Below are 20,904 nucleotides of genomic sequence, written 5' to 3'. Positions count from 1 at the left end.
GGGGTCAATATTTTTATCCGTGCTTGATGGTACGAAGTCAGATGTTCCTGGCTCTTTCAATGAAGGTTTTCTGCTTCGATACTTAAAGGCTCACGATGATGAACAGCACAAAATGTTGAATGTGTTTCATGATTTAAAAAACAACTGTTGTAATCATCATCCGTGTAATCTTCTTCTGTTTGCGTTGATGCGTCGGCATACTCCACTTCAGTGTCTTCACAATCGGGACGTATATTTGAGGTAAAGACTGCACATCTTTCCATTTATTTGATAGTACTATTCCTCATTAATGTGAAATTGATAAATCTAAAGATAATATTCAGTATTTTTATCTATTATTTGTTAATATTCGAATGATTTATTGGCTTGCCGCTGTGGCATACTTTTCTTTATCTTCACCATTGATTGTAAAACAATTTTGTGATCGATCATTTGGAAAGAACTTCAATTGGTAGAGATACGTGGTGTAATATTAAACATCCTGTCTCCACATATTTTTCTAGTATGGCTGTAAAGATTTTATTTTACACTCTTGTATTGTTCAATTTTAGTTTATTGGATTAAATTGGTGGCAAATTATGTTTTATGATTAGATACAATTATAATGAAATTTATTTTTTCGCTTCAAGGATGTAAGGTTTCTTTGAAAGTACTCTTGGTCATCGGGTCAAAGATCGTTTTACAAGACTAGTTAGTGCAAAAGATAACAAAAACAGAAATAATGGAATGGATAATTTAAAAAACCATGTAAATTGAAGTTTTGAAGATTAATATATGTTCTTACTATGGAGACAAAGTCAAAAAGATTTAATTGTGTTATGAAAGACATGGCAATGCAACAGTACAGTCAATAACAGTGTGGAATGAAGCCAGAATTGAGAATTTTCACATGTGTGTTCCAATTACTACATTGTGAGTATCCAATTCAGCAATGTCAAGCTTTCAAATTTCTTATCAAGGAGCACTTGAAAAGAGCAAGGTCAACTTCTTATGATTTATCACATTATTGTGTGATGACAAAATTACTATTTACATCGAGGTTGTCATTACATCTTAGCCAAATATTTCTGGCTCAAGTCAAAAGAAACCCTAATTCCCATCAATAATCAAGATCTAATACTACCCGCATTTTAATGCCAAACATCTTGCACTTGTAAATAGTATAAATATTTTCTTTAATACCAGAAATGTCAGGTTTGGTAATCATTGCCAGCTCAAAGGTATTTTGTGTTAGCCATAGTTGATTACTTTCTGTTGTCACTCTCGGATATCTAACTTATTAAACTAAATACAATGCTGTTTTATCTGAAACTCTTCAATAGTTAAGTCTAGTAGAGAGTTGCGTTGTGGTCATGCATTTGACAGTTACTGAAGTAGACACATCAGTTTCCTGCCTTCCACAAATACTTCCTCAAGTACATTCATCAAGTACATATAATTTTCTTACTTTAAAGAATGCATTCATAATTTAACTGTAAGGCAAATATACAGTAAGATTTGGATTTAGTATACCAATGCACCAACAGAAGCTAAATAACTGCTGTGTATGGCTGTTTATCATACTGTTTGGCTGTTTGTTTGTTTTTAGGGACCAAAATTATATCGGGTCTCGAAGATTTCATTACTGCAGTGGTGCAAAATGGGCAACTAAAGATCTTCCAGGTTTGTTCATAGCATATGATACATTTACAGTTATGTTGATTGGACTGTCTAAGTGGATGGTAATACCAATTGACATTCCAATCAGCATAACTGTATATGTGTCAATTATATTTTACTATTAATGACTAAAGATTATGTTTTATCTATGTTGAAGTTGTGGATTCATCAAAGGTTGACTCCTCAACAAACGCATCCAAAACATCGGAGAGCAAATCTCTTCTTGATTTGAGGTGAATTAAAACACATCGATCATTTGCTTTGAGGCATGCAGCTTCGTGAAAGATTTCTGAAGTGCGTTTGCTTTTTCCAGTCAAAATCCGCCGGCTTTATTGCAGCATTTCCAAATTCATATTTGAAAGCAAACATTTTAAATTGTAGACAATTATGAACGATCGCTTGTTAACATTTTTTCTCTCCGAAAAAATGAAGAATTTTGTAACAATTGGTTGGCCGTTGGTTAGCATTTCTTGTGTGAATGCATGTTTAATTTACTATGGCACGAATTACGTTGAAAGTTCTTAACCTCCTAAAAATTTTTAAGTCTTGGATTCAATTATTCATTTCGAGTTCATGGCATCAAATGAGACAACATACATGAGACAACATATATTTTACGATGAAGACCATTGAATGTAATTGTTTATTATGTGAGAAGAACTCTTATAGCGAAAAAACAAATTTCGAAAGTAAAAAATACCGTTTTCGGTCCATGTCTTCCAGTACTCTAGGACAGGAAGAGCACTAAAGCGTCGCATGTTAACGTTTCGTTGGGAGGTTTCGGCCCCTCCACGCTATCCTATGTGGGGACGGCGATAGCAAGCTTCAGCCCATCACACTCTCGAGACGCAGTAAAAGTTACTCGGGGTACGCTGGAAAAGTGGCGCACACCCTCCTGCATCCGATGTAGTCATGTCTCACAGAGGTGCACACCCTCCACACACTTCCCTTAAATCCATCCCTGGTGCTCAAAGTAACAAAAGCAAGTTTGTAATATATGGATGTTGAAAGTTTGAAATATGCTAAGAAACAATATAATATATAATTTATTTGAACTATTTAGTTAAATGATCATAAAGTTTTCATTTATATTTACTAGCAGTTTCATTTGCAAAATTTTAGCTCTCATAAAATGTGAAACTTCATTTGATGAGATTTTACACCTTTAACTTGGTCTATTCGCTTTGATGAACAATCCACTTTACATTTGCACATATAATTAAATTTAAACTGGGACATTTCCATTTGTGCATAAAAATATGTGATTTACACTCAGTCTAATGATGTCTTAAAGGTTAATATCTCAATATTTTTTTAGTGGAATCAGTTTTCCATGTCATTAATAAATGTTAATCCATCCTCCCGTCTAGATTCCGCTCTTAGCCTATTGATGTTTGATTTTCCAGATGCCATTGAGCTTTTTGTGTGTGACCCTTGCTTAAGTTTGTTTGTTCTTTATGTCTAATGTTGACTTGCTTTTCAACGTAATTTTGTTTTCTACCTTTGAAGTTTTTGTTTCTTAGATCTTTTGAGAATGATGTAGAATCGACGTTGTTTTTTGATGGATTCTTTCATTGCCCTATACCACTAAGTCTCCTTGCTTTATTTGCTTTTATTTTGCTAACTCCGACTAGTCTACAACGACCCACTTCAAGCTCAACTATATATAATACTGTGACATAAAATTTATTTGTGTCAGTATAGCGATACAAATGTGTAGCTATTCAAGGCAACACTATTTTTAACTCCCTCCCAACACCTTTCCATACATCCTGTTTAGACAAGCACCATTTCACACATACCCACTTCTCATAATTTCCAAGGTTTCCTATCACTCCTCGTAGTTTCTAAGATTTATTTTATGGCCTCGTCATACGTCGCAGTTTCTAAGATGTCCTTCATGGTCATCGCTTCGTTGTTCTGATTCTTTATATATTTTATTTCGTTCAGCGTGTAATTGATATGCTTTGTACAAATGAGTATAGATTTCCTTTCAACGCTTACAGACTTCATACCTCACTGTAGTTGCGTCGCGCTATGTAAATTTCATATCATCATTTTTCATTTCCTTATAGAAATCTTTTGCTTTAACAATGAGCGAACAAAGAAAAATTGACATGGCATGGCTAAATAATCGGGCTCGCTACCACTGTGTTAAGTAATATTTTACATGGCGAACTAATTTTTTCCCTTGTTTACAAATAAAGATACTCTTTGTTCGAGTTTAGTTAATTTTGAGAATGATAAGTATTCTTAATTCATCCAACTAAAAATTTTTGCATTCCATTGGCATGCATCATAAATTCCTAATACGACATAATCCGATGTACTTGTAAGGTGTTTGTACGTTTATGGAACTCTTATCTTTAACGACATCGTATGATAAATCATACTTATATCCTTGATGAATATCATTAAAATACTTTTATAAAACTATTTGGAAACTATTTCAAACTTCCTTTGATTGACTTAATTTTCAAATTTCAAAATTTCGTGTTCAACATTCCCTCAAGTATTTCATCGAGAACTTAACCTTGTTTTCGTGATCATGAAGTTTTGCTTTGACTCTCGTGTATTTGAAAACTCTGTTTGCCATAAATGTAACAATTGCTGCTTATTGAAAGACTTTTGTACCAACCCAATTTTCACGAGTCAATTTTTGCCACATGGTCATAATAGCGCTTTGTATCCTTCACACCTTTTCATATTTTCCTGTTTTGTCTGTACGTAACATTTAGAATAATGCGTTGGCATTTATTAAAATGTGTAATTGATACTACTTTTCTTTTCTATAGCTTGAATTTTTTACCCCTGAAAACTGGATATAGCTTACTGGATGAAAGACATCTGTTTCATCTTTCCCTGCCATGGTCACTCATCGTAAGTTACATTTTTCCATCATCATTTCATATCTTTTAAATTAATCGTCATTATCAATTGCTAAGCAACTAAACAAAAAAGTCCCCAACCTTGTTTAATGTTATTTGTAGCATAGCGTGTGTAACATAACACTTCGCAATTTGACGTGCAAAAAGGTCAACCCTTATGTCAAACCTGCTGCTTATAAAAGCTATATTTAGGTGCGTCTATTATTCATTTGAAGAGACGAAGAGTGATACAAGTTGTTTGCTAACTGCTTCTTCGACTTACGACAAACGTCAAATCCTTTTTGGAATATCTTATCACGTTCTATTAAAACGTAAGGTAAATAGATTTATTTCGTTCAGCATAGTACTTCGATGCGAAATATACTATATCGTCTTAGTAAACTGGATGTATTCTTGTTTGTGTTTACACAAGGGATATTGAAGAAAGTTTTAAGATTATGGTATTCAAACGTAACTTTCTTATTTAACGCTTTGTGCTTATTGACACTTTATATTTTAACTTCGTGAAATAGTTTTCAATCTCGTGCAACAATGTGAGAATTATAAAGCTCAAACGAAATTGTCCCACTGCTGTATCGATGTCGCGTTGCATGCGCTGAAAACAATTGATGACAATTATCGCTCATTGCCTAAAATGCGTTATGCAAATAGTGAACTTCCGGACGTATTTTTCTTTTTTTATTGTATTTTCATTCCTAATCATTGTACTAAAAAATTTATGTTGACAATAGTTTTCGTAATATAATTTTTTGTGCAGCAGTAGACATAGTATATAGCCGACCTTTAAACGATTTTTTGACGAAGAGCGTGCTAAGTATTTACTTTAGATAATAATTTGTGGTCGTATAACTCATATTGTTTCACGGTTATTTACAAATGTACTTAATAATAGTTTCAAGTATTTAAACATGTTTTATTTTACAAGAATTGTTATATATTTAAAATTGAATAACTACCATTCAGACATGCTGACTATTTACAAATGCATCACAGTTAAAATTGTTTAAATATAAACTATAAAATGGGGGAATGAAGTGCTTCATACCGCTCATGAAAGTTTATGCCATGGGGCAGAAAAAACAAACATAATCTCATTGAGTTAAGTTACTCATTTTTTAACAGCATGGCTGGCGTGATGAAGATATTACTTTGGTTATCGGATTTGCGCAAACAGGGATGCCTTATCGTGCGCTATATGTGATAAAACAGCTTGCGTTGAACCTTTGAACTGCAAGACTGGTGTTGTAAAAGATGTATGTAGTTGCTGCAATGTTTGCGCCAAGTCAATCAATGAGCGTTGTGGAGGACCATGGAATATTCATGGCAAGTGCGGTGAAGGTTTAAAATGTCACATCGAATCAGAGCGGTCTAAAATATATCTACCCAAACATTTTCGAGCTGGCGTTTGTGTAACAGGTGAGTTTTAATGTCATAAAGAACCAATTATTCCATAAGATAACGTTATTGTCGGTAATGATGAATGACCAGCGGGAAACAAAACCCAATTACTACATTCCAATTCCATTTTTTCTACTTTTTGCCTAATAGAGAAAATACGTCACATTTTAAACTCAAATAGTATTTTCTTTAGGAGCTTTTCTTTTTTAGATACTTTGTTAGTTTTTATGCCTTCCGTCTCCAGTATGAAATACTTTGTTTTTTTCTCATATGTCCGAAACATGAAAAACAGAATAAATCCTATCAGACCTGACAAAAAACCGTTTAGCGTCATTACCAAAAGGATGCTTCAAATTATGCAATTTAAAATTCAGTCTTATCATTTATTTTTAACTTTGTCGATTGAGACAAACATGTTGGTGATTCGTTGTTGATTAATCGATTATTGGATTTGAGTAGCAGTTTAGCAGGCTGCTTGACAATCTTTGTGCGTCAAAGCATGCCAGGAACGTGCCACGCCGATGCATGGGGCGCAACCTACACCAATTGTGCGGTCAATCTTGAAAAATCATTCAATGGTCAGGTGAGTATGTGTTCTGGAACGCCCTAAACTTTTTTCTCGTTTGTGTTGATATGATATGTCATTAACGTTGACATTTTCAAGCATAAATGCGATTTTTCAGGCCAGTTAGCTTTTTGTCTCACTTTACAGTGCTAATGTATAAAACTGTTCTTAAAACAACAAATTTGTGAATCATGTTTTAGTTGAAAAAGTTAGCCTCTTGAATACGTTCTTGTAACATTTTCGATTTTATGTTAGGACTTTGTAACTTGGGAAAACTCTTGAAACAACGAACAAGCTTATTACCCTAATGTTGTGAAAATACATGAAAAATGCGAGATTTGAGATTTTTGTACTAAAGTACAAACCACTAACTTTGCGATGTTAATCGCTTTTCACATTACAAACTACATTTTATAAAATATGATAGATTTAGCAGCTGATATCACCATTGCATGCTTATCGTCTTTTTTTGTATGACTATATAACCTAGGTGGTCCCATCAAATTTCTAGCATGGTTTGCTGATTGAATATTCCTTTCGATTAAAACAATTAATAGGATTAGTGTTTTGGTCGTTTTATAGCTACCAAGCTCATAAATATTTGCCTTTCATATCATTATTTTGCGATTAAGTGTTATACTGATTATAAAAAGCGCCAACGTCGCCAACAATAATTTTATATGGACCATCATTAATATTGGTAAAGATATGTTATATGTAACTTGTTGCTAAAGTGTATTAATGAGATAAGTAGCTGAGCTCTTCCTATAAAGTATCAATACCTCTTTTTATGCCACTTTCCATGTGTTTTGATTCGAGTTTTGATTGTTCAAATCTAAAGTTTGTATCATCGTTAACTGATCATTCCACGCCCACTAGAGTTTATTATCCTAAGATAAATGCCAAAAAAAGAAACAACGATCTTCTCATAATATTAAGAAAATTTGCTTAGGTATGTATTATGTAGGCAGTCAGGCTAAGTTACATCAACTGACATTAGCAACATAATCAAACGTTAGAGCAAAAAAAACACATTTGAGAAGTCTTCAATGTAAACTTTGTGTAGTTGCGTGCTAGTTGTCACATCAAGATGTGCTTCATCTAAATACTTATTGCCTCTTATACAATTGACAATATCAACCATTATTGATTCCTGCTGCCTGGTGTTAATCTTATGAGTTATGCATTAAGATAAAAATAGAAAGATAGAAATTATTTTCGATTTTGTTTTATGTATTGGTTTAATGTACTGAATATGATTTTTTTAAAAATAAAACTCTTTTTAGTAATTCTCGAATTTATTTGAGCCTCAAAATTTATTTAGAATTTAGTAAACAAGTGTTCAGTGCGCGTCTTTGGAATTTCATAATTATGTCATTGTCAGTTAGCGGCGCTGCAGGAGTCGCTTTTTCTTTTCTATTATGTGTCACGAAATATTCTAGAAGTGTTCTTTTACTGATCCCTCCTTGTTAGCAAACTTATTCTATAAATATTTTTTACACATCAAGAGAAAATGTTGGATATTTCCAACAAACGACTAATTAACTTTATCTTCGACCTGCACATGTTTCTTGACTGTCAGCGCTTTTACATATGTGGGTGATATAAGAGTATGTTTTTCAAAAGGAAGCAAATAATTGCGTCATTATGTAATGCCTTATGCTCTATATCCGTTATTTTAAGAAACGGACAAAATTTAGTGAACATTTTTTCTCACTTAGCTAATTGACAAAAATGCAGTTTTCCCACGTCGAATTTCATCGTTCTTTTTCTCATCGTTAACCATAGTCGTTAACATAAAACATGTATAAATAATAAAGACAAATCTCACTCATGGGATATATATGACGTAAGTCAACAGTTTGGCGATCTTGCAGCTACGTGATGTGATTAAATACGCGGCTGTCGAAACTGAATCTTGCAGTGAATGGCTTTAGGCTGTTTATTAGATAACTAAATTGTATACAATCCTCTTCTCCTGTAACATTTTAGTTGTTATTACGATCCTAGAGTCCTCTTTTCATGCAGGATAGTTGTTTGGCGTTGCACTGATTTTCTAGCATTTTCATTTAAAATTATACATATTTATGCTTGGCAGTCAATGAAAGTTTCTTTTAAATAGATTACATTGAATTTTAACATACATGTGAGCTTTGTGTTTAAGTTATGTTACTATCAAATATTTCAAGGTATTCTTAAAACCAATTTATCCTCTTAATAGATTATTGGATATAATAATTATCCACCTACGTGTGTATCTTAAAACAAAATAATCTCTTTACATGATTAGTATTAATGATCTTTTTCTACACTCGCGCCATCTTCAATGACAGAAAATGAATTAGCCCACATGCCAACTACTATATTTTTTATTTATGTGTATTTATCAAATGTAGACTTACATTTATTCAAAACATGCACGGATGCATACTTTCTGTAACAATTTGATCATTTATCAATCTCGATCTTTATTTTATAGATAGCTGTAGAAGTAAGACTTGTGGATTTCGTGAAAAATGTAAGACAAACAAACGTGGTAAAATTGTTTGTGTGTGTCCTCGTCGGTGTGGTAAAGCAAAGTTTCCCGTGTGTGGCTTGTCTAATGGTAAACAATATAGAAATAAATGTCGCCTTCGCAGAGACGAGTGTCTTACAAAAACAGAGATTGGTTTGTTGATGGGAAAATGTAAAAGTACGTTCATCATATTTTACTTTGCTTACAACTAAACTAAGTAAACGACGTAACTACGTTAGCTGTATGAAAAACAGACAGGGCATGGATCCTCCTCGGAGAAAAGCCGTAGTTTTGAAAACTTGATGAAATAACATTATTCTTAAAATGAATATATCGGACGTTTTTCTTGTTTTTATCGTTCAATGACCTTGCATTGTATTGTATTACGTAAAGGGAATGTTTACTATCATTTGTTTAATCACGCTCATTTGAAAAAAGACATTGAGACACGTTTATTTTGTTTTCATTTAAAACTGAATTATTACTAAAAATAACCATTATATAATTTGGTAATTTTTCAATGAACAAGTATAAATATAGAGCGAGTGATGAGGAATTTTTCAAATTTGTTTCTTCTTTATGAAATTCTTATGAAGTTGTTTCTAACAAAACAAAAATATAGATTTTACAGTAATCTTGATCGTCTCTTGTCTATTTCAGAATGCTCTTACAAAGGCAGGGAATATAGGTTTGGCGTAAGTAAACCAGATGGCAGACCGTGTGAAACTTGGTAAGTTGGGTTAGGTCTTGCAATCTGTTTCCAATACAGACATGGCTCCCTACAAGTTTTGACATTGATTGACAGATAAGATGTTTACTTTTCATAGATAATTTACTCGTAGTCACAAGTGTTGTTGTCATTTTATATTATGTCAGTCACTTAAAACAACATCCTGAATTCACAAACTATGTTGACTTCAGATTAAAAATAGCGTCAGGGCAACGTAACTTAGTTATTTTTAGGACTAAATGAAAAATGTGCACAATTTCTTTTAATTTTGAGTTGTCGGTGATAAAATGTCAATATCTCTAGAATTTTATGCTGCATTGAAGCGATAGTTTTGTATTTATTCATTTCTTAATCCCAGCATTTGCCATCATGGAACATGGAAGTGTAAGATTGATGCTGACTGTTTAATAAACGATCTTCCTCGTCGCTCACAAAATTTAAAGTGTCTTGTATCATCTGAGGATAACGAACGCATTGTTTTACCTTGTCCTGTTGGATATTCATGTCGTGTTCCACGTTCGAAGGTTTTGGAAGACTCCTTTATTGTTGGTACATGTCAATCTAAAGGAGGTAAGCTATGTATAATTGCTAAATGTTATATGTATTTTTGAACCAGATAAATTAAATTCTTTTTATTGCAGTTAAGTCTACCAACAATCCTCTATTGGAAAAATTCATTGATAACAACAATATTGCCAAACCCGAAGAACAGATAATGAATGACATTCTTGTTGAACAGCATATACCTTTGGTGTCAGGTATAGATGTCTTTTTTATATTTTGTTAGGGATTTTTTAAATTTTACTATCTTTACTTTTTCTTTTTTAAAATAGAATTATACGTGACACCTTCTCCTGCTCTTCAAACTCCATCTGTTCACATTCCCGCTTCCGACGTACCATCGTTGAAAATGGAAAAGGACAATTCGAAAGGTAAAGCTTTTTATGTAAAATAATATGATGTAACTCAAGCAATTATGAAAACATTTTCCTCACGGGTAAGTTTACGCTTCTGTATGAACATATAACCACTTTAATATCAAGTTGGTCCAGTCTTATGCACTTCGTAAGGCTGCATACCTTCTATACGCCGTATACTTCCTATACCTTCTATACATGCTCTACCTCCAATACCTACTATACATCGTATACTTCCTATACCTTCTATACAGGCTCTACCTCCAATACCTACTATACATCGTGTACTTCCTATACCTTCTATACATGCTCCACCTCCAATACCTACTATACATCGTGTACTTCCTATACCTTCTATACATGCTCTACCTCCAATACCTACTATACATCGTGTACTTCCTATACCTTCAATACAGGCTCTACCTCTTATACCTTCTATACATCGTGTACTTCCTATACCTTCTATACATGCTCTACCTCCTATACCTTCTATACATCGTATACTTCCTATACCTTCTATACATGTTCTACCTCCAATGCCTACTATACATCGTATACTTCCTATACCTTGTATACACGTTATACCTCGTACACTTACTGTACATTTTATACCTCCTATACTTCCTATGTGGGCTCTTTAATAATGTTATATATTTGTGTTCAACAGATGATCTAATGAAGCATGTTTGCTTCTCGAATCCTAACAAGAGAATGTGTTCTCATAAATTGACAAAACGTTGGTACTTTAATGCCACAATTCAAAGCTGTGTTCAGTTTGACTATGGGGGATGTTTTGGAAGTTTTAACAATTTCATATCCAAGGAAAAGTGTGAGGAAGTCTGTAACTCAGGTAGAAAGAACAGTCATAATTATTTACTGCACCTGCGTACTTAACGAAAACAATTGGTATATTTATTTGAATTTATTTTCGGCATTCAGTCAAATATTTGTGTTAAATCAACTATTCATCTATATTTTTATCTAGATTTACTTCCATCTGCGCTGCCTACGTATAATCAACAACTTTCTCCTTTCTACTTCAACACAGAAGATAATGGTAATTAGTATGTTACAAATAGAACATAGAGTTAGCTATATCGTTATTATATTATTATAAAATTCATGGATTTTTTCATGAAATCAAGCAACAGCGGAAAATTTTCTTCATTTTGTGTAGATAAAGATGACACAAGTATGCTTCTAGATATGTGTCATGATATGAAGTCAGGAATGTCTTATCGTAATGGAGAGAAATGGCATGTTGATGATTGTATATCATGTTCGTGTGTCAATGGTCGTGCCTTGTGTATTGCTGCATCATGTTTAAGCACGTGTTCAAACCCAGTGTATGTTGAGGGAAAGTGTTGCCCAGTCTGTAAAAATAATGAAAGCGAAGGTAGTATCTTTGTCATGTTAAAATATTTAGATAATACAATTTCTAATGTTAATTGATCATGACTGAATTTTAGATTCCAAAAGTCGTTCTCTCTTAAAAAGCTTGGATGTTATCAAAAATTCTAATTTTATTGTTAACTGAATTATTTTAGGTATGATTGTTGAGATGAAAGAAAAAAATTGCCAGGACCCCCAAACAAGCCTTTGGTATCATTCAGGGGAAGGCTGGATAATGAATAACTGTACAAAATGTGTTTGCTTTGAAGGTGAAATATCTTGTAAGGTGTTGTTATGTAGTAAACCATCATGCGAATATCCTGTAAAAAAAGATGGTGAATGCTGTCCTGTGTGCGATGGAGATGAAAAAATAGGTACTACTTATTTCAATTGATTGGTTTTCAGATAAATCATATCAATGTTCGTTTACATCCAATATAAATCATCACCAGTAATTATAAAATAACTACAATGAAACGCGAACGCTGATTGGTCTATAGCTGCGTTTGCATTAGCTTGCAGCAAACCAATCTGAGCTCAAGCAATGAAAAAAATCAATCAATCAAAGAGAATTTGCCAATCAATCATGAATACTTGTTCAAGGAAAAATGAAAACGTTTGCTTTAAATTTGTCTGTTTCGTATTATTGTAATTTTATAAAAGAAATAAAAATGTTTTTCGTCTTTGCATTAATTAGCTTATGTAAAGCTTTGAGACGTTTGTGAGAACTCCCAAGCAAAGGACAATCCTGGACCTTCGGTCTCGGGCTTGCACTGATCAGTTCTAGATTTCTCCCAAAGGTCTCCTCGGTTTGCATAAGCCTGTGCAAACACCGTAAACATCTTTAATTTCTTAAATATTATTTGTCAAATATAAACATTTCGTACACATTGTCTACTGGCGTAGTTTTGAAAAAATGATTTCTTACGTTAAAATTTATTATTTATCTTTTAATTAAATATTTTATGCAAATAATTTTAATGTTTATAATTATTTCTCGAAACTTTTAATAAGAATTCAGTTTGTGCTAATTAGTTGTTTTTATTCTTTGTAGCGGCTCCATCAGTAGTAGAAACCATGAAAGATGTTTGTTATGATTCATTGACTGACAAAATATACAAAGTTGGTGAAGGATGGATCGTAAATGATTGTATAAGTTGTTTCTGTAGTAATGGTGGTAGCGAGGTTTGCCATGAGGTGAAATGTCCAATGTCAAATTGTGACAATCCTATACATATTCAAGGAAGATGCTGTCCGGTTTGTCCCGAGATTTTTCACTCAGGTATATTGAATATGTATCGTAAATAAGAACTTCAATCTTTTAGGAGGTTGACTAATGAACAATAAGTTGCGTATAATGAGATCTAAACGCTATAAAACATGGCGTTTAAGTTATGAATATTTTTTTATTTAGCATGTGTTTACGATGATCGGCAATATTTTCATGGCGACTTTACGCTGTTGAACGATATGTGTACATTGTGGTAAGTACATCAGGCAGAGGTGATGTTATAGACGTATCAGTTTTTTTAAAGATGAAATATCCCTAAAAACGTGTCAACTCTTTGTTATTTTTTTTTTTAGCAAATGTAATAAAAGCATGTGGAATTGCTCGAGAAAACACTGCAATGTGACAGGTTTGTTCATCTTTACGATCATGAATACAATTACAATATTTTTTTATTTTATTGACGTACATTTAAATCTCTACATAACAGACTCTGTAATGGTACTTACAAACAAAATACATAAAAAAACAGACGAAGTGAAGCCAGGAATTTCCACCAATGATGTTGCTGGAACTGAAAACACAGAAATTATGAAAGAGTTTATCGTAAAAGATTATGGAGATTTCATAATTAAAGATCCTCGTGAAATGGCAAGAAACAAGACGTTTTTACTTGGAGAGAAAAATACATTTCACGAGAAATTAATGCACAACAAGAAAAGTTATAATGGCTCGAAACACATTTCACTTTCCAATCGTATGAATTATACAAAAATAATTAAACAAGATGAATTACAATCAGAGAAAAACCTTGCCAATGGATTTGTGAAAGATCAGACCGAAGTTCATGGAGAGACGTTTGAAAAGAAATTTCTGTCAAGTGGTTTACTTTGGTTGAAGAATTTAAAAAGTGAAATGAAGTCAGATTGGGAAGGAAAAAAATATTCCAATCACGATCTTGCGATAAAGAAAAATCACTTAATGTATTTGATTGAGAAGAGTCTAATGTACGGAGTTATTAGACAAGCGTTTGGCATTGATGAGCGCTTCTAGCATACAGTCGACGACTACCATTCGCCATTATATTCCATCAAATATAAGTTTACATACAACAGTCATATTTATTCATTGTTGACACTGTCTTCCACTTTATATGTATTCAGTCGTTATTAGTCTAGACGTAAATAATTTATGCTATTAATTACAACTTGGAAGAAAGATGTCTTTAAACTTAGACCTGTAATAAGAAAAATTTTATATACTAGTTACACCTGTAGAGAGAACGATGCCTTGTTAGATCTGGAACGAAAAAAATATCTTTATAGTTACACCTGCAACGATGAATTTATCTCAAATTTTGTCACATGATAAAAATATTCAATATTAGCGTCCAGAAAATTCGTATTATAGACACATAGCTATACACGTAACTTGTTGCTCAAAGCATGTATTTACTGTAAATATATTAAATATTACCATTAACTTTTCAGTTGTTTTCAATTCTTTTGGAATCCTGAATTCTGTGTTGTGTGTTTTTACATATATAGTTGTAATAGTGATTCATGTAAAATTAACAGTTTTTGTTTATTTCCTTTTATTACAAAAAAAAGGGGGGAGACTGAATGATTATAACAGCAATTCAGATCCTGGACATCTTGAATTTCGATTCATATATTTTTGACGACATAATCGACATCGTTTAGAATAATTTTGCAACTACTGCTCATATAAAATAGTCGATCTGTTTTTATTACTGAAAAGTCTTGTGGTAATTAAATATTTTTATTTTTTTATTGTTTTTCTTTGAAAAATTTGGTTTGTTACAGTGACAGCGACGTTGCCGGATAAATTCCTAAAAATATCAAAATGTCATTATGACAAATACCGTCTGTGTCATTCAAATTAGAAAAGTTAGGCCTAGTTCAAACGTCGAACTTTACATGAACCGAACGCATTTATAACAGAAGATGACAAGGAAGTTTATCTCATTTTCTTTTGTCTTTAATGCGTTCGGTGCATGTAAAGTTCGACGTTCGAAACAGGCCTTAGTTTATTGTACTATTGAGCCAATTTTGAGAAATCTGCTGTGAAAATGTTTTGTAATTAAAATGTGGTGGAGCCACTGAGTGGAGAGTATTCAGGACCCTGACTTTTTATATGCGAGTTTGAGTTAGGGAGCTGTTGATATTTTTGATATGGTAATTTTTGCTAAAGTTATGGAGATTTGGATGTTGGTTTGTTCTTGTAATTCTCTTTCAAAATATCTTGTAACCCTGGCCTTCCGCGCGTTCTTTTATATATCGTCATGGGTTTAATAGATATTTCTCGTCTCGTCCATTCTTTCAATCGTATTTGCTGTTGCTCTATGGTTCACTAATTGTATTCAGCAGCAGTTGAAATACGATATGTTTCTTTGACACAGTTTGATGCAAGATAAAATGAAAAAGACAACTTTATGCAAATACTCCCAACAAAGGAAGTCGAAGATCTTGAAGAGCGCTGTTGTATCTTCGTAAAATATCTTAATTGTAGTTTCATTACCATTTTTTCTTCCTGGAAAATGCTGTTTGATGGCTTGTAGGGAAATTGCTGTATTTATTGTTCTCGTTGTGACATTTTGGAGCGGAAACAGGGCAGTATTTTTAAAGGTATTATTGTGATGCTTTTGCATCTCTGTGCCGTTGTATAGATAATTCACATTTTTTATTCTAGCATGGTCAAGTGTAGCTCAACTGCACTTTGTTATTACTAATGCAAAGTGCTTACAAATATTTCAATTTTATTCACAGCCAAATGTTTTAATTTTGAGATTTAAAAACATGAATTGACATTTGCATAAAAGTGATCTAACCATTTGATTCATGTCAATAGCCACAACATTTCCCATAAATTTTGTAGAAAATGATGAAAAAAGCAATTTGGAAAGAAACAAACGAAGTATAGGTAAATTATGATTGAAAAGATTATTTTACTATGATAGAAGGTGAATTCTTGTAAACTTTACTACAGATATATGCTGAAAGCAAGTATCAAAGGCATTCAGAATTTCTACCTTAAAATTGCAGATTGTCAGTATTCAATCCATGAAATGTTTTTTTCACTATATCTAACTCTCAACTCTATGTTTTTTTTTTTACCAAGAAGGGCATTTATGTAGAAAATTTTTTTGAGACTATGCTGCCCATGTATAATTGTTGTTTTGTATTGTTTAATGCTATAAATGTTTTATGTTTTGTTCTATGAATTATATTTATTGCTAAAGCCTGCTCATGTGAGATATTATTTTCAAGACATGTTTATATTCAAACTTTGGAAATCAGTTGATAAGAACAAACATTTCTAAATTTACTTAAGGTTTGTGTTAAAAAGTACATTAAAAATGCAACAAAATTGATTTTATGTGTGACTAGATTTATCGTGGTTAAATATTTCTGCAACAGAGTAGGTGCTATATTGTGTGCATAAAACAAACTGTAATGTGCATTTACAAAATTTATCTTTTCAAATGCATCTTATTGATATATACCTACTTCATAGATCTTGATTGGATGAAAAAAATATGTAAATTCAACACATAATATGCCACATTGTGAAGCTAAGGATTGTATATGATGTTGTCGTAGCAGTGTAAACTTAACTTTAAGAGTTTGTAGAAGCTCAGTTGAAAAGACTTTCATTTCATTCAAGATGTATCAATATATATGTTCCTTGATCAAGTAATTTCTTAAATCCTTATTATCTTAATAGTAAGCCAGTAGGATAAGCCAAAATTGGCTAGCCAGTTTTTGGCGATAGTGCTATAGGGATTTGGGTGTTTGGGTAGTAATGTTGGGGTGATTTGCTAACTTATATTGACTACCCTGATTTATGTTGTGGGGTGTCAAGTACTTGTTGATTATTTTTCATTTTCTCCTGCTTTTTTATATAGTCTGCGACCAAATTCAGAAAGATTATTACAGTGATAATGGGCATAGCATGCTGAAAAAACATGATGTTCAAGTGCAGTTTCATAATCACTCAGCTACAGTCAAGTGGAAGCATTCTTCAAGTATGATTTTAAGTTCTTTCCATTCATGAGATAAAGTAAACTAGGATTTAGGCCGTAAATGCAGCATAATTACATGTAAATAGTTTATCTTTTTCATAAGTTCAAGAATTGAAAGGATGTATAGATTCAAGGTATGCATGTTCTAAAAAATGGTTTTTATTCAAGTGGGAAGTTTGCTTGATCACATAAAATAAGAGTATTACATTTTGGTATAAACTCTTGACCCCAAGCCCCCTACACCACTCTTTTTACTACAGGCATATATATATGCTGATGTGGAAAGGATGTAAAAAAGGATAACCTGCTTGTCATGATTTGTGAGCTTTGTGTGTATGCTTTAATTAACATATATATTTATTCATTCACAAATAAAGATCGTGTAAAAGCATATTTTCTCAAATGGATTTTCTTTGTGGGACGCTGTGAAATAAAAGTGCTTGATAATAAGGTACAATTATCAAAATGTTGATTTATCATTTTATATTATAAATGCAGCATGTTTGTATATAGTAGTAATGTATCAAAGTTAAACGGTTGCAAGAAATCCCATCTTTTTTATCCAGACCACGACTTATGATATAAGATTACCTTCAACAAAGTGGACTAGCAAGTACCCGTTGATTCTTTTTGTAAGTACATTTTGCCCTTCGACTATAAAATAACTATAAACCCAAACAAATTTTGTGTATATGATCACCGCGACAACGTTTTTAGTTCTATGTTACCATGGAAACTACAGTTTAGTGAGTAAGAGCAAAAATTCATAGATGACTAAAAGTGTAAACTTTACGGATGGTGATACAAAATGCATGTTTTACGTTGTATCTATTTTGAGAGGTACAAATCCATGAACACTTGGAATAGTATCCAGATTAGAGATTTGTTTGATTTTCTGCCGTCTTTCCTTTTATTAAGGACCGTAAACTACCAGACGTTTGTTCAGCGATATATTATTCGATTCCTTTCTCAAGAGCATGTGCTTTTTATACTGTATGCTCCCACCAAGTGCCTCATTATACAAGAATGAAAATTAAGTTTGAGTTAATCAAATAATGGAATAAATGTAGGAAAGATTTTATGGGTGATCAAATTACGAGTCAAAAGGCTGTATTTTTGACTTTGTACTATCCTTTCTTGCAGTGCAAGCAAGTGGTTTTAACTCACCGTCATTGTTTGTGTAATTTACTCTGGGCAAACCTGTTTTTACACGCATTTTTTTTCATGTAAAATGCCAACTTTATAATAATCATTAGCTAAATTTTGTTACGCCAACATGCGATGAACTGGGCAGGCTCCTATATAAGTGATTTCTGTCAAGAATGTTTTATAACCAATTCTAGTTGACCTAGATTTTTACTCGAAAAATTTGTAGTAATCCGCAGGGACGGTAAAGCAACATATGAATTGCGGGGATGAAGTCTTCAATTCTACTATACTACTAAAAAAACACTTCTCACAACAACTTCAGCTCAGTCTAAATATCTTTTTTGTTTTCCTATGGCAAAACGTGAGTGGACGTGAGCCCTCCCCCCCTCCCGTCCCGGCTCCCGCATCTCTGATCCGTCAGTGTAAAATGTTAGGTTTTTGTGATGCATTTCTTAACTATAGTATTATCATGTTTTTGTGAAAAATAATTCCTGGTGTGATAAATACCAGCTAAAATTTTATTAATGCAAAGTATTCTGAAGTCACATAGTAAATTCATGCTTCAAACAACAATGAAATGTAAAAATAATAAGCATAATTGTGCGAAAGTGGTGATATGGGTGGTCGCATTATTAATCTGAAAACAATTGGTGACAAATGAAATGGAAAATTGCATCTTATAGCACGATTGTCATGTATTCCACAGATTTATCCTTTGCCGATAAAGTTTAAAAGGGAAGTTGGCTTAAGGTTTTGGCCTTCATACGAGCAAAAATCAGGTATGATCGATACTACACAGGAAAACATTTTTGTCTACTTTACCGTAATGAATAGTTTGTTGCTTGGATTTATCACTGACAAAATGCAAGAATAAGTGAGAAAAGTTTTTCTTTCATGAAGGAATACATCCTACATCATTTGAGAAGAATGTTTCTCAAGTAACAACGTTATGGGAAAAACAGGCACATAATGAACACGAAGAATATGGATTAAAGCTCATTATTGGTTTAGTAATTGGAGTTGTTGCGACTTTAGTTCTTCTCATTATGTTCCTTAGAAGATTATGTTATAAAGTAAAACCTTCCATTCAGACAGGTTCGTGTGTAGCTATAGAGGTAAAATTTTGATGTTAAATTTCCTAAATTTGATCATCAATGTTCTCAGAAAATAATTGATTTTTTTTGTTAAATCTGCAGATAAACTGAGGTTGATTTTTTATGCAATTTAGAATTGATTAGTAAAAGTTATGGTTGGGTAAAGTTGCTCTTTTATTCAACAAATAACTCATGACTATTGATTTGAATAGTTGTTTTGTGAGCTATAGCATCCACTGCAGTATCGAGAGAGTCACAAACTATTATTTTCATTTATAGGTTATTTTATTTCCTTCTTTCCGGAAAACGAGAAATTTGTTAATGAAGTTAAAAACTTTGCCAAATGGTTACTTGATAATGGACATGATGTTCAGATGTTGACCGACGATTGTAAATTATTAAAGGAAGAAAACCAATCTCTTCGCAAAGAAATGATGTCGTTTAAGTTTCGTGAGCATATGTTAAATTCATCGAGAAAAATTTTCATGATTCTCTCATCGACTTACTTGAAACACTGTGCAATAAAGGAAGATGAAATGAAGAATGTAGATTTTTCAGAAGAAGAAAAACTTTTGAACGGAGAAATCACTCAAATACGCGGTGAAATGCACGATAATCTTTACCTGAGTGATCGTTTTATTGCTGTATTATTTCACTTGAACAATGAGATGACCGTACCATTTTGGATTAAAGGACTTCCCATCTTTTCATGGCCGAAAGAGGAGAAAAGTAATAAGCTTTTAAATCATTTGAAAGGTTTGCCTGAATATCCCCCAAACTGCAGCTCATGATGTGAACAACTTCGTTTACATCACTGATTTTCATGCTCAAACCTGAGTAGAAGGCGTTTTGAAAATTGAAAGTTAAATACTTCGATACGTGTACTTGAATATATTATACAGACGAGATGTTTATATCAGTAGAAGTATATAACATACTTGTAATAATAATTACAATTGTTCATTTAATAATTGTTTCTGTTATTATAATTATTACAATATACATATATATTATTATTATTAAAAGGTAAAGTGTTGACGAAAGTCAGACATATATGTCAATAATTTATACTTCAAAGTATATCTGTATTAATGGTACAAGTATAATGAAATACATCAAAACAGCCACAATGTTTGATCAAAGGATTTATTGCGCATGTTTATGAGCAAGAACACTTGCAACAAAACAGAATAGTTTGGGAAATTTTAATTTTGTTAGTGTAATATAGCTACACATTTCTTAAATGTTCACAGAATTGAGATTTTAGTGAAATGCATAAAAAAATTAATGTCAACTTCTACACTGTGTTTTGCTTTAATCTTGG

General features: G+C 32.5%; 2 protein-coding genes across 3 annotated transcripts; both read left to right on the top strand.

Annotated features, from left to right (window-relative positions):
• Nucleotides 1-43: 43 nt before the first annotated feature.
• Nucleotides 44-14,792, top strand: LOC124445608. Of its 2 annotated transcripts, none has more exons than XM_046996347.1 (19): nt 44-240; nt 630-912; nt 1,589-1,662; nt 4,455-4,539; nt 4,740-4,863; nt 5,670-5,963; nt 8,990-9,202; nt 9,686-9,755; nt 10,114-10,325; nt 10,397-10,513; nt 10,589-10,687; nt 11,340-11,522; nt 11,658-11,729; nt 11,850-12,068; nt 12,220-12,438; nt 13,119-13,346; nt 13,479-13,548; nt 13,649-13,701; nt 13,783-14,792. In XM_046996347.1, the coding sequence occupies exons 7-19, from the start codon at nt 9,187-9,189 to the stop codon at nt 14,343-14,345; spliced, it is 2,121 nt and encodes a 706-aa protein (XP_046852303.1). In that variant the 5' UTR covers nt 44-240; nt 630-912; nt 1,589-1,662; nt 4,455-4,539; nt 4,740-4,863; nt 5,670-5,963; nt 8,990-9,186; the 3' UTR covers nt 14,346-14,792. The 2 variants fall into 2 exon arrangements, with proteins under 2 accessions (XP_046852303.1, XP_046852302.1); XM_046996346.1 differs by having other exon boundaries at nt 630-979.
• A 103-nt stretch (nt 14,793-14,895) lies between these two features.
• LOC124445611 lies at nt 14,896-20,710 on the top strand. Its single transcript, XM_046996349.1, has 8 exons — nt 14,896-15,940; nt 16,191-16,235; nt 17,221-17,340; nt 17,715-17,788; nt 17,904-17,969; nt 19,193-19,265; nt 19,387-19,581; nt 19,860-20,710. Exons 3-8 carry the CDS (start codon nt 17,268-17,270, stop codon nt 20,369-20,371), a joined length of 993 nt encoding a protein of 330 aa, XP_046852305.1. The 5' UTR covers nt 14,896-15,940; nt 16,191-16,235; nt 17,221-17,267; the 3' UTR covers nt 20,372-20,710.
• Nucleotides 20,711-20,904: the final 194 nt, after the last annotated feature.

Source organism: Xenia sp. Carnegie-2017, unplaced genomic scaffold (assembly GCF_021976095.1).
Source record: "Xenia sp. Carnegie-2017 unplaced genomic scaffold, XeniaSp_v1 HiC_scaffold_22, whole genome shotgun sequence".
NCBI classification, from domain to species: Eukaryota; Metazoa; Cnidaria; class Anthozoa; order Malacalcyonacea; family Xeniidae; genus Xenia; species Xenia sp. Carnegie-2017.
This window is presented reverse-complemented; position numbering and strand designations above follow the sequence as displayed.